General features: G+C 48.4%; 1 protein-coding gene across 5 annotated transcripts in view; it reads right to left on the bottom strand.

Moving 5' to 3' along the window:
• Nucleotides 1-4,605: 4,605 nt before the first annotated feature.
• Nucleotides 4,606-13,629, bottom strand: part of DDC (dopa decarboxylase) — an 87,488-nt gene continuing 78,464 nt past the window's right edge. For all 5 annotated transcript variants that reach the window (XM_043873122.1, XM_043873121.1, XM_043873123.1 and 2 more), the window contains 3 exons: nt 12,708-12,809; nt 8,009-8,216; nt 4,606-5,161 (listed from right to left, as the gene is read on the bottom strand). In XM_043873122.1, coding sequence (XP_043729057.1) covers nt 5,148-5,161; nt 8,009-8,216; nt 12,708-12,809 — 324 coding nt within the window. In that variant the 3' untranslated portion in view covers nt 4,606-5,147. The remainder of the gene's footprint in view (nt 5,162-8,008; nt 8,217-12,707; nt 12,810-13,629) is intronic.

Raw genomic sequence — 13,629 nt, 5'->3', positions numbered from 1 at the left:
TGGATTTGACTTCAACATTCTGGACATTTTTGGAGTCTTCTGTATGTGGGATGTATATGTATAGTCTGCATATGTCATGGGTCTTCTCTATATGAACCCATTGCTCTTTTCTTCCTTCTTTCTTCTTTCCTCAGCCATGCATTTTGCATCTCTACTTGTGGAATCACACTCAACTTTCTCCAAAATGATAGTTCCAAATTTATCCAATTCATACAAGCATCTTACTCTCACAGTACTTTCTTATTTTTTCTGCTACTTATGACAAGTGTAGGTGATGGCAGGTGACACACGAATACTGAAGAAATAAGGATCGATTTCAAACGCAGTTTAAAAAAAAGCAAAACATGTTCTTATATATTTGGAGATTTCCATGATTGAGAAAAGCAATGAAACAATCCTTAGATCAGAAAGCCATTAGGCAAGCTCCATTCCTTTCCTCAAATACAGGCCTTCTAATAAAAGACCAGCAATGTTTGTTGCTAACCTGGACTCTCAGGTTAAGGGGCATAGGTGTGAAGTCAATGGATGGTTGGAACCTGCTTCTTCTGGGGTCTTCCTCCTTCTGTTTCCCTTGGGATAATCAGCCAAGAGAAAACAAACTCTCCTTTGCTTTCAATTTATTATTTTTTAATTTAATTTTTATCTTCTATTGAAGCAACTCACTGCGGCATTCACGCTTAGAAAATTCCATGGACAGAGGAGCCTGACAAGCTACTGTCCAAAGGGCCGCAAAGAGTCAGACGCAGCAGCGCGAGCACACAGACAGTTGATTTACAACGTTGTGTTAGTTCCAGATAACAACAAAGGGATTCTGATATATAGATGCTTTTCCAGGTTCTTTTCCCATATAGATTATTACGGTCCCCTGTTTTAACGGGCTTCCCAGATGTCACAGTGCTAAAGAATCTGCCCGCAATGCGGGAGACCTGGGTTTGATCCCTGGGTTGGGAAGGTCCCCTGGAGAAATGAATGGCTTCCCACTCTAGTGTTCTTGCCTGGAGAATTCCATGGACAGAGCAGCCTGGTGGGCTACAGTCCATGGGGTCGCAAAGAGTCAGACACAAATGATCTACTGAGTACGCACACACAGGCTGTATAATAGGCCTTATGTTTGTCTGTTTATACGCGGTAGTGTGTATATTTCAATCCCAAACTCCCAGTTTATCCCTCTCCCTTCCTTTCCCATTTGTTAACCATAAGTTTGTTTTCTGTGTCTGAATCTGTTTCTGTTTGTAAATAAGTTCACCTGTATCATCTTCTTGAATTCCACATGTAAGTGATATCATATGACACTTGTCTTTCTCTTTCTGACTTACTTCACTTAGTATGATCACTTTTAGGTCCATTTATGTTATTGCAAATGTCATTATTTCATTCTTTTATAGAGCTGAATAATATTCTTGCTTCTTTTTTTAAAATCTTGGCTTTTCTACAAATTCCTCCTGCATCAGGCATGGAGTCAGCACGAATGAGATTCTCTGTTGTCAGGAAATTTGGCTGCTTTCTGCATTTTAGGGAGGAGGTATATTATTCCAGAAGGTATTTTAAATCTGATATAATAAGAGTTATGTATTAGGTCTGCGTTTCTGCATTTTAGGGAGTAGGTATATGATTCCAGAAGGTATCTTAGGTCTGATATAATAAGAGTTATGTATTAGGTCTACGTTTCTGCATTTTAGGGAGGAGGTATATGATTCCAGAAGGTATCTTAGGATACCTTCAGATTCCTGGATTCAGGAATCTCTTTTGTTCTAGGGAGGCTACTCTTGTCAGGTGCATAGACAGAGTAAAGATGGAGGGGGTCACCATAGTGAGAGGGTGGAAACATTCATCACCACCCCATCCCCACCTCCAATGGGGGAGGGGGACCGGAGACTTGGGTTCATCACAATGGCCAGTGATTTAATCAACCAGTGATGTCCTAGAATCTCCATGAAAACTCCTAATCAATAAGGTTTGGAGCACTTTCAGATTGGTGATGGCATCACTGACTCGATGGACATGAGTTTGAGCAAGCTCTGGGAGTTGGAGATGGGCAGGGAAGCCTGGCGTGCTGCAGTCCATGGGGTCACAAGGAGTTGGACACGACTGAGCAGCTGAACTGACTAGCTGACTGAGCACATCAGGCTGCTTGGAAAGCCAAGCCCTTGAGGGAGTGGGGGTGGGGGGTGGAAGCCCCCCCCATTCCCTCCCCCCGCCCACCCTATGTCTCTCTTCTATCTGGTTGTTCCTGAGTTGTATCCTTCATGTTAAACTTGTAGATGCAAATAAAGTAACTTCCTGAGTTCTGTAAACTGTTCTGGCCAACAGTGAATCTTGACATGAGAGTGATGGGAACCCCAATATATAGCAGGTCAGGCAGGAGGACAGGGGGCCCAGGTCTGGTAGTGAGGTGAGGGTATTTGAGGGACTGAGCCCTTAACATGTGGGGTTGGATGCTAACTCCAGGCAGGGGCTGTCAGACAGGTGGAAAACACTCCATGTTTTTGGTGCCAGGAGGAAAACACTTTCTTCATTTGTGGTCAGCAGTGTCATAAGAAAAAACAGATTTCTTGGCATCAAGATGTTAGGTGTGTCCAGATGGATCTGGGATTTTCTCAGCACTAACTGGAGGTGCCTGTTATCGGGAGATGCTAGCTGGTCCCAGGGCCAGTGGTGATCTGTGCGCTGCATCCTGACTCTGGGTTGGTTATGAAGATCCTGCGCAGATGGGTTAGGCTGCACAGTGCAGACCTTCAGAAACTTCCCCACACTGGGCTGTTTGGGGATTGTCTGGCTAGGGTCAGGGTCCAAGACTCTACCCTGGGAGGCGAAGATGGGCTCTTCCCAGAAGGGACTGAAAGCTCCTCACTGCCAGTTATCTTGAGAAATGCCTTATCCGGGGAAGAGACAGCACACTTGGAATTGAATGGCTAAGAGTGTGAGTGGTCCATATTCCAGACCTCATGCAGAAAAGTCACCAGACCACTTTCTCATCTGTAAAATGGGAATAATAGTGGATAACTTTAAAATAAGTATTAACAAGTTAATATTAAAATATTTACAACATAGAGAACATGCCATAAGGATGTGTGTTAAATAAACTGGGAAGAAGTATGTCCTTCTGTCCCTAGGCTGGGTAATTTGGGGTTTGATCACTGAGCTATGGAGATGCCTAGAGAGGTCAGGGGTGGGGGGAACTGCAACGAGTTAGCTAGAAATGAGCCAGAAGTGGGCAAGCTGCAGTCTCTCCTGGGTCTACACTCCAGCTGAGGTCTGAGATTCCCTGATACAGAGATCCCCGGTCAGTGGGGACCTCTTCCTTCATCCACCAGCTTCCTGCTCCCTCTCTGTCGATGTCACCCAGCAGCGTCTCTGCTGTCACCTGCTGCCCTGCCTCCTGCCTCAAACACAAATCTGAGTCATCTTTCCAAAGCGCATTTGTGGATCGGCTGGGTGGGACCGCTCCCAAAGGCTGAGGGCTGCGGCTGCCTGGGTGACTCAGGCCCCACGTAGGGGGCCCTGCAGCAATCTTGACTCCAGAGCACACTCGGGGGCAGACAACCTCACTGTACAAGGCAGGCACCTCGGCCTCCACACTGTGATCTGAGCTCAGATCACCACCCTCTGCAGCTCCTAATATCGTGGTACCAGTGGGTCCCAGTGGCCCATCCCCATGCTGTGATGGAGGCCAGGTCTGTCCACTGATGGGCAGAAAACAAATGACCTGACCAAATGAGATAGGGACCACATGGCATCTGACGTACTTCCAGGAGATTTCAAAAAAACAGATAATTCAATTACATGCACGTAGATCACAGACATCTTTAAAATTCAAATAGCCCTAATAATAATTCAAGGTCCCATTCTGAGAGTGTTTTTGACAATTCTATAGCCTCCAAAGAATAAAAACTAGTCTTGGAATTAAAATATATGTGTTTCTAAGAACAAAAATAGTTTCAAATAAAGATCAGTTATTTGGACTGCATCATCCTGATACTTATGTATAAAGAGAATCTTCAGGTGTCTATTGGTCATGATACCACAGGGCAGGTGGACTAATCAGATGAGGAGACCAAGGCCCCAGAAGTCTTTCTCCCACACCAGCAGAATTTGGTCTCTGGCTGTGTCTTGATTCTAAACTTACTGATATTTCTTTAGAAGTTGAAGTCATTTCCAGATAAAACTCACATGTTGCTCTTACATCTAGAAGTGACTGACACATACTGCATGCATATGTGCTCAGTTCCTGTAGTCACGCCCGACTCTTTGAGACCCTACGGACCATAGCCTGCCAGGCTTCTCTGTCCAGGGGATTCTCCAGGCAAGAATACTGGAGTGGGTTGCCATGCCCTCCTCCAGGGAATCTTTCCCACCCAGGGGATCAAACCTGCGTCTCCAGTGTCTCCTGCATCTCCTGCATTGGCAGGCAGGTTCTTTACCACCAACACTACCAGGGAAGTCCATCAGATATATACTAGGCACTACCTAAATGCTTGTTGACTGAATGTCATTTAAAAATACCCAGGAACATCATATCTTTAGCTGTTTGGAAAGGATAAGTCCACATTATACCAATCGATTTTCAATGGTACAGAACAGGATGCTCACCAGACACAATACTCATAACACTTCACATTGTTTATTGAGCATTAAGCCACATGACAGAACAATTTAAATACCACAGGAATAAATCCCATAATCATAGATCACCCTGGACGATATTTCAATAAGGCTTTACCCCCACTGACAACTTCAAAGGCATAGAAACATATGATTTTTTAATCAACAGAAGTCATAGCCAAATAATGAATAAAAGCTATATTCACTGAGAATAACTTGTAGCAAATAATATTTTTTCATTGATGAGTGGCTGAAAAGGTGCAATCATGGGATTCTTTCTGGATAACTCTGGGGAAAGATAGAAGGCGGGAGGAATAGGGGATGACAGAGGATGAGATGGTTGGATGGCATCACCAGCTTGATGGACATGAGTTTGAGTAAAGTCTGGGAGTTGGTGATGGACAGTGAAGCCTGGCATGCTGCAGTTCCTGGGGTCACAAAGAGCCCTGAACTGAACTGGAGAAGAAGCACGTGCCACATACAGGCTGGGTTCTGAGGAGCTGGGCTGATACATAGTTTCCTCTCATCCCAGTCTTCAGATAATTTCAATTTTTGATCTCTACAGGGGAAAAAAAGAACAGGAACATATGGCTATATTTTAAAAATGTGAAAGTCAGAATTTTGTATACTCCTCCTTGGAACACAGAGAAGGAATATACTTTTCCATCTGTGAAATAGAAAAGAGTTTGAACTGGAAGAAATGAGCTTTTATTGCCAATCTGGCTTCTCTATGATTGTTGTTTTGTCGCAAAGTTATGTCTGACTCTTTTGCAACCCCATGAACTGTAGCCCACCAGGTTTCTCTGTCCATTGGATTTCCCAGGCAAGAATACTGGAGTGGGTTGCCATTTCCTTCTCCAAGGGATCTTCCCAACCCAGGGATCGAACCAGGGTCTCCTGTGTCTCCTGCACTGACAAGCGGATTTTTTATCACTGAGTCACCTGGGAAGCCCCTTCTCTATGACACATTTTATTAATGTCAACTAGAATCTTGGCCCTATTTCCTACCTTATGTAAAATAGGGATAGTTCCTTCTTTCCTACAGAACTGTGACCATTGCATTTGTTATAATTTACATAAGCACAAGGGGCTTCCTCTGTGACTCAGTGGTAAAGAATCTGCCTGCCAATGCAGGAGACAGGGGGTTGATCCTTGGGTTGGGAAGATCCCCTGGAGGAGGGCATGGCGACCCACTCCAGTATTCTTGCCTGGAGAATCCCATGGACAGAGGAACATGATGCACTGCAGTCCATGGGGATCACAAAAAGTCAGACCGACTGAGCACGTTAACATAAGCACAAGTAAAACCAAAGTATTAAGATTTTTATCACTCTAACTAATCTGACTAAAACATATATGCATTGTGATTTACTATTGTATCCTCCATTTTAAAAAATTTTCCTTTTCATTACCTTTGGAATTGGTGGCAAGTATAGTGAAGGACAGAGAAGCCTGGTGTGCCACAGTCCAGGGGGTCACGGAGCCGGACATGATTTAGTGACTGAACAACAAATAATGACTCCACATGGGCTTCCCAGGTGGTGCTAGTGGTAAAGACTCCTGCCTATGCAAGAGACATGAGACCTGGGTTCGACCTCTGGAGGAAAGATCCCCTGGAGGAAGGCATGGGAACCCACTCCAGCATTCTAGGCTGGAGAATCCCCATGGACAGAGGAGCCTGGCGGCTACAGTCCATGAGGTCACAAACAGACACGACTGAAATGACGTAGCACGCACACATGCATAATTACTCCGGAGTAATTGTTACTTCTATCAGAGACCTGCCTCTGTTTCAAATGAGTTTTCTGAGCTGGAGTCTCCTGTGTTGTTCCAGGCATAGGGGAATAAGACATGATAAGATACACATAGAGTTGCAGAAATGTTCCTCTAGAGTGTTTGCCTGTGTGGTTTTGTTTTGAATTTATCTTACTCCCCCCACATACACACACATCCCCACCACACACAGAGATGCTTATTGTGGAGCAGTGGAATAATCTGGAACTGTAGGCTTCTCCCCAACACCTTCCCAAGATACTCAAGTCTAACTGGGGTGTTGCTCCCTGAAGGGTGATCCCTCAGCTTATGAGCAGCAGACCTTTAGGAAAAGGGTTTGCTGAGCCAGGAAAAGGACCTGATATTTCAGGACATGCCCTGAAAGAGGCGTGTCTCTGACCTCATGGACCAGAAGCCTGGATTGGACCTCTCACGTAAATTCAATGCAATGTTTAACTTCCGATTTTTTGAGGACTACACAGCAGTCCCCAACCTTTTCAGCACTGGGGACTGGTTTTGTCAAGGATAATTTTTCCATGAACCATTTGTGGGGGGATGGTTTCAGGATGACTCAAGTTGTTTCATTCATTGTCCACCTTATTTGTATAATTATTATATTAGCTCCACCTCAGATCATCAGGCATTAGATCCTAGAGGTTGAGGACCACTGCACTATAGTATTAATATCTCACGTACTCATAGTTAAAATTAAGAGTCCAGAAGATCAAGTTGTATGCACTGAGAAAACTAATTCCATCACACATTTAGGTTCTGCATCCCCCGTGGGTGATGACAGATGGGCACAAAGCAGAAAAAGAAAGAAAGAGAAGTGGAATGAGGATGCAATGGCTGGAGTATGAACAACCATTTTGGGCCATGAGACAGGTGTTCTATGTTGATGCTAAAAATAGCAGGGAATCAAGAAGGAAGGATCCTGGGATCCTGATGATTCTTAAAGCCCCACTGTTGCCCCTTGATTGCCTTTCTTTAAACTCTTTCTAGAGAGATATAAACCTCTTATTTGTTTAATATAAAAAAAGAAAGAAAAGCTGAAGCTTCTACCACCCACCTCCCCCAAGTGGGGCAAAAGGAAGAAGAAAGAAATCAAGGTGGTGGGAAAACTCCAATGGAATGACATTCATAAAATAACCTAATGCGAAGGCTCTGAAGACCCTTGCAGTTCAACAGACATCATTCCAACTTGTTTCAATGCTGTGTTTGTGAGATGCTTTTCTTACAAGTCACCTGCCCACTGTCTTCAGGGTTTCTATAACTGATGCGCAATAGTTTAACATTTTCTTTCTCTAAATCAACATGAACGTGGTCCTTCCTGACAGCAAACCAGCCGTCATGTCAAATTCCTTTTTGAGTGTTTTCACTTATTTTCATTTATCTACCATTTGCTAGTTTATAAGTTGCTATAACTGTAAGCTGGGGGTAACACTGGAGAAAGCTGAGGGGATATTACAGAGATGTATGACTGATAGTGTCAAATAAAAGAGTACAAAGTAGAAATCTATGGAAGTTTCTAAAGACTCCCTATGTGGTATGTTCCTACTTCTCCGGACCAGACAGGGCTGGCTCTATCTCCCTCTTTTAGGGTGGAGGGACTTCTCCCCACAGGGTGGCTTACCTGCCTTTCCCTCCCCCGGTGCTCTTAACACCTTGGCCGCCATCTCCTGGATGTGCTCCCAGGCCCGCTGCACATGGGCCAACTCCACCGTGCGTGAGCAGATGGCAAAACGCAGCACGAACTGGTCTCTCAGGGAACAAGGAACCAAGTGGATTTTTTTGGCACTGTTTATGCTTTCCAGAAGAGCTTCGTTCAGTTTGTTGGAACCCTGCAGGTTGAGAAAGGCAGCACTCAGATCTTTGGAGGCTCAAACATGTATCACGACGCGAGGTAGGTGCTGGGTGATGCAGTCCCCGGTCAGCGGGAGAACCGCCCCACCACAGGCCTTTCATTTGCAGTCAAAAAATTCAACTAAGTAATCGTTACGTGGGCCTGAATGAGGGCTGCCTCCCCTGTACAACAATTTGCTCATGTTCCAGTGTTCTGTCAAAAGATGAACCTTCTGTGACCCAGGTTTACAAAGAAAAAATGAAGGTTCCGAGACGTGTTACCTCTAAGTTGATGAGCTTAAACAGCAGAACTGTATAATGGCACCAGTGAATGGAAACATACAGGAGAAATCTCACAATACAGTAAGTCTCCTGCGTAGGAGCCTTGAAGTTGTGAGATTTCAAAGATGAGAGTGTGCGTTCACACATGCAGTCGCGTCAGCGTGTCCGGCGGGTCGTGTGCCTGCATCCTCTGCAAGCGCGCCCTTGGGTCGTTTACTGCACAGTCGCGGGTAGAGTGCAGTGGGTGAGTGAATGAAAGCCGCTCACTCGTGTCCGACTCTCTGCGACCGCGTGGACTCTACAGCCCAGGGAGTTCTCCAGGCCAGAGTACTGGAGTGGGTAGCCGTTCCCTTCTCCAGGGGATCAGAGCGCAGTAGGGAGGTATCTTTATTTCGTGCCCAGGAAGTCTGGAAGCGAGCATAAAAGCAGTGATGCTATGCCTGGTCCTACTGTGCTATTCGAGGTACTGTGCTATACAATAAAAAATGCTTCTCTATTTTTGTTTATTTTTTAATGTAATATTTGTGTGAAAAGTATTACAAACCTATTACAGTACTCTATACCGATTGTGTTAGTTGGGTACCTAGGCTAATTTCATTAAGCCTGCAAACAGACTAAACTTAAGGAATGCCTCCTCGGAATGGAACGCCTTCCTATGTAGGCGATTGCTGTGTAGAAAATGGAGCGTAATAGGCAGCTTCTGGCTAGACTCTTGGAAAACTGTCCTCGAACTGTGGACCAGAGGCCCATCAGTGGCCCTGCTCTGGAGGGGCGCAGCCCGCCAGCCTTGGACGGGGAGGCTGGGGGCCCCATACCTAGAGGCCCAGGTGGAGGGCATGCGTCACACAGACTGGGAGCCGTGCCCTCCCGTCTGCTCAGGCCGGTTACCCTTCTCATCTTCGCCCGCCTCTGTCTTGGTTCTGTCCTCAGGCAGGGACTCCACCCCCACACGCCTCATGCTTGATGTAGAAGGGCCTGGACATGGGGCCAGCATCCTGGGTCGCATGACCCACAGTAGACTGTACTGTTCTCAGTCCATCTTGAGAGCAGGGAGGACAGTGGGAAGAGAAATGTCCTGGTCGGCCAGAGGCAGGACCCGGGCCTCACGTCTGTGCAGCCTGCAGGTCGCTGACTGGCGTGAGGCTCTGACCAGTGGCCCGTGGACAGTGTATGGGCCCAAGGCCACCGAGAAACTGCTGCTGCATCAGATCCAGTTAGAGCAGGTTCCGCTACAGGATGAGGGTGAGGAGGTGGAAATGATGGTTTGAAAGGATGGAACTTCACCAGGAAGACTTAATGGAAGAGCAAATGCCTGAAAGTGCCATTGGCAGGAAATAAAAGCAAGCAAGTCTGGAAAACTTTGCTCACCATTTTCAAATGGATCGGACAAGATATGTTTTCTACTAAACAGAGGCAAAGACAGAAAACAGCCTGAGGTGTAACAACGGTAGCAACAGCAGACTTGACCTCCACAGCAGACGGCAACAGGGCAAAGGAGAACATAACAAGATAGCAGATACGGAGGCAGGAAACGAGCGATAATGCCTGGACAACTTGCCTCCTCAAGGAGAAACTGGATTCACGGAATAGAAGTAACAAGTTTCACAGAAGAAACGTTTTGCTTTCTGAGAAGCCCCTGGGCTTCCAGGGCGGGAAGGGACATGTGGGTAGGTTTGCCCAAGTAAACGGGGAGGAGAAAATAAAAGTCTTGACTTTGACAACGTGATGCTCATTGAAAGAAGCCGGTCACAGAAGGTAGCACAGTGATGGTCCCATTAACAAGAATGTCTGGAGCAGACAGGTCCACACAGACAGAAAGGAGATCCGTGGCCCCAGGGGTGGGGCTGGGGCTTCCTTGAGGGAGAATGAAGATGTTCTCAAGCTAGATTGTGGGGATAGCCGTGCAACCCCGGGGACAGGTTAGGCATCACTGAAATGTATAGTTTATATGGACAGAGTATATGGTATGTGGATTACATCTCAATAAAACTGCTAAAATTTAAAAAAACTAAAATCCATCAAGAAAATCGGCGGTAAAAACAAAACAACTGCTTGATGGCAAAAACATCACATCTATCGGCTGCCAGCACCAGCACAGACTGAAGCACGCCCTCAGCTCACCCTGCGGGGCCCTGCTCCTGGCGCCAGAGCTGACCACTGTCCTCTGAGCTCAGGTGTCTGTGATGCTCTGCCCTCTGAGCTCAGGTGTCTGTGACGCTCTGCCGTCTGAGCTCAGGTGTCTGTGATGCTCTGCCCTCTGAGCTCAGGTGTCTGTGACGCTCTGCCCTCTGAGCTCAGGTGTCTGTGATGCTCTGCCCTCTGAGCTCAGGTGTCTGTGTGATGCTCTGCCCTCTGAGCTCAGGTGTTTGTGTGATGCTCTGCCCTCTGAGCTCAGGTGTCTGTGATGCTCTGCCCTCTGAGCTCAGGTGTCTGTGATGCTCTGCCCTCTGAGCTCAGGTGTCTGTGACGCTCTGCCGTCTGAGCTCAGGCGTCTGTGTGATGCGCTGCCCTCTGAGCTCAGGTGTCTGTGATGCTCTGCCCTCTGAGCTCAGGTGTCTGTGTGATGCTCTGCCCTCTGAGCTCAGGTGTCTGTGACGCTCTGCCCTCTGAGCTCAGGTGTCTGTGACGCTCTGCCCTCTGAGCTCAGGTGTCTGTGATGCTCTGCCCTCTGAGCTCAGGCGTCTGTGTGATGCTCTGCCCTCTGAGCTCAGGCGTCTGTGATGCTCTGCCCTCTGAGCTCAGGTGTCTGTGATGCTCTGCCCTCTGAGCTCAGGTGTCTGTGATACTCTGCCCTCTGAGCTCAGGTGTCTGTGATGCTCTCCCCTCTGAGCTCAGGTGTTTGTGTGATGCTCTGCCCTCTGAGCTCAGGTGTCTGTGATGCTCTGCCCTCTGAGCTCAGGTGTCTGTGATGCTCTGCCCTCTGAGCTCAGGTGTCTGTGACGCTCTGCCGTCTGAGCTCAGGCGTCTGTGTGATGCGCTGCCCTCTGAGCTCAGGTGTCTGTGATGCTCTGCCCTCTGAGCTCAGGTGTCTGTGTGATGTGCTGCCCTCTGAGCTGAGGTGTCTGTGATACTCTGCCCTCTGAGCTCAGGTGTCTGTGTGATGCTCTGCCCTCTGAGCTCAGGTGTCTGTGATGCTCTGCCCTCTGAGCTCAGGTGTCTGTGATGCTCTGCCCTCTGAGCTCAGGTGTCTGTGACGCTCTGCCCTCCGTGCTCAGGTGTCTGTGTGATGCTCTGCCCTCTGTGCTCAGGTGTCTGTGTGACGCTCTGCCCTCCGTGCTCAGGTGTCTGTGATGCTCTGCCCTCTGCGCTCAGGTGTCTGTGACGCTCTGCCCTCTGTGCTCAGGTGTCTCTCTGTGAGCCTCACATCTCCCTGCCAGCTCTTGTGTCATGACTCTGCTCTCTTGCCTCCAGGTTGTTATGTGTGGTTCTCACCAGCCCTGAAAGCCTGTGTAGTCAGTGTGAGGAGGAAAGGGGAAGACCAGGGCCACGTTTGGATGGGCAGCACCTTGACAATCGGTGATTCCATCGTGCCTTCTCCTCCCTCCCTTTGCGGACTTGGACACGGAGGCCTGTGGATAGGATTGGCTCTGCAAATGGAAAGCTAGCCAGAGAGTGGTCAGGGTGTTAGGGCTAAGCTACTGGCTTCCTCCACATGAGGCTGGTTGATAAGGTCCTGTGTGAGCAGTGCCCTTTGGGTTTGTGGAAAATATGGTTGTGATTCTCAGCAGAGGTGGCCGATACCCTCAGGCAGCAGAACGACAGAGCCCCCGGGAGCAGCACCCCTTGAACCCCTGTTCCACCAGCAGCTGGGGGCATATGGGGCGCGAGTCAGTGGGTTCTGAGTGAGCTGAGCCTGGCTCCTCACAGGCTCCAGGTGATGCTGTGCCGGTCCAGGGACCATTCTTGGGCCCATGAGCCCACGCATGGGTCAGTCCTTCAAGGATTCCAATGCTACAGTTGGATCGATGGAGAAAATGGCCAGCATCCTCCCACCAGCTACACATGGGCAGGGAGTCCGAGTACCAGGGAGAAGGGTGGGAATTGTGGGAAGTCAGGGTGGGGAGGTGGGAGCAGCAGACTGGAAAACTGGTGGGGAGCCACGCAAGGTCTCTGGGGAGCTCAGTCGATGTATGGATGGATGTAATGAATGACAGCTTCCTCTCTTCCCGGTCAAGAAAACGCAGACAATGAAGTCGACTTAGACATACCTTTAGCCGGAAACAGACCAGCCCCAGAGTGACTTCTGCACAGATTTCAAAGCGGGTGTCCTGGCGCACCAGTGCCTCAAACGCATGGGACAGCTGGACGTGCTGGAAAGGGAAGGGACATTTGTCTGAGTCTCTTGTCATGACTTGATTCACAACTTCACCGCCTAGAGAACAGTATGAAACCATGCATCTGTAACTCATTAGCATGCCATTTTCTTCCAACATTGATGTCACCCATGCCCCTCTGTCCCCACAGAGGGTGAGAAACTCGTTACCAGGAGAAAGGGGCCACCATCTTCAGAAAAACACCTCTTGTCATCTGCTCAGAAGACCGTGTTCATCACACCCAATCTTTTAGAATTTTAGGCTAAATGTTGTCAGGAGGGATTTAAAGTTTTCAGAAGAGAGGTGGCGCTAGTGGTAAAGAACACGCCTACCTATGCAGGAGACGTGGGTTTGATCCCTGGGAGGGACGATCCCTGGAGGCGGGCATGGCAGCCCACGCCGGTGTTCGTGCCTGGAGAATCCCCGTGGACAGAGGGGCCTGGCGGGCTGCAGTCCGTGGGGCTGCAGAGCCGGTCAGAGCTGAGCATGAGCACACTCACGCTGAAGAGGGACGTGGGCACCAGCTGGGGAGCCGCGCGCTTCGCCATCCTGTCCTGGTGCTGGCCCGCGATGTAGGGGCCTGCCCAGTCACTCAGTCGAGTCCGACTCTGTGACCCAGGGACCGTAGCCCGCCAGGCTCCTCTGTCCATGGGATTCTCCAGGCGAGAGCATTGGAGTGCTGGAGTGGGTTGCCATTTCCTCCTCCAAGGGATCTTCCTGACTCAGGGGACCAACCTGCATCTCTTGCATCTCCTGCATTGACAGGTGGATTCTTTATCATTAGCGCCCCCTGGGAAGCCCAATAACACCATAATCA

Source organism: Cervus elaphus, chromosome 18 (genome assembly GCF_910594005.1).
Source record: "Cervus elaphus chromosome 18, mCerEla1.1, whole genome shotgun sequence".
NCBI lineage: Eukaryota > Metazoa > Chordata > Mammalia > Artiodactyla > Cervidae > Cervus > Cervus elaphus.
This window is presented reverse-complemented; position numbering and strand designations above follow the sequence as displayed.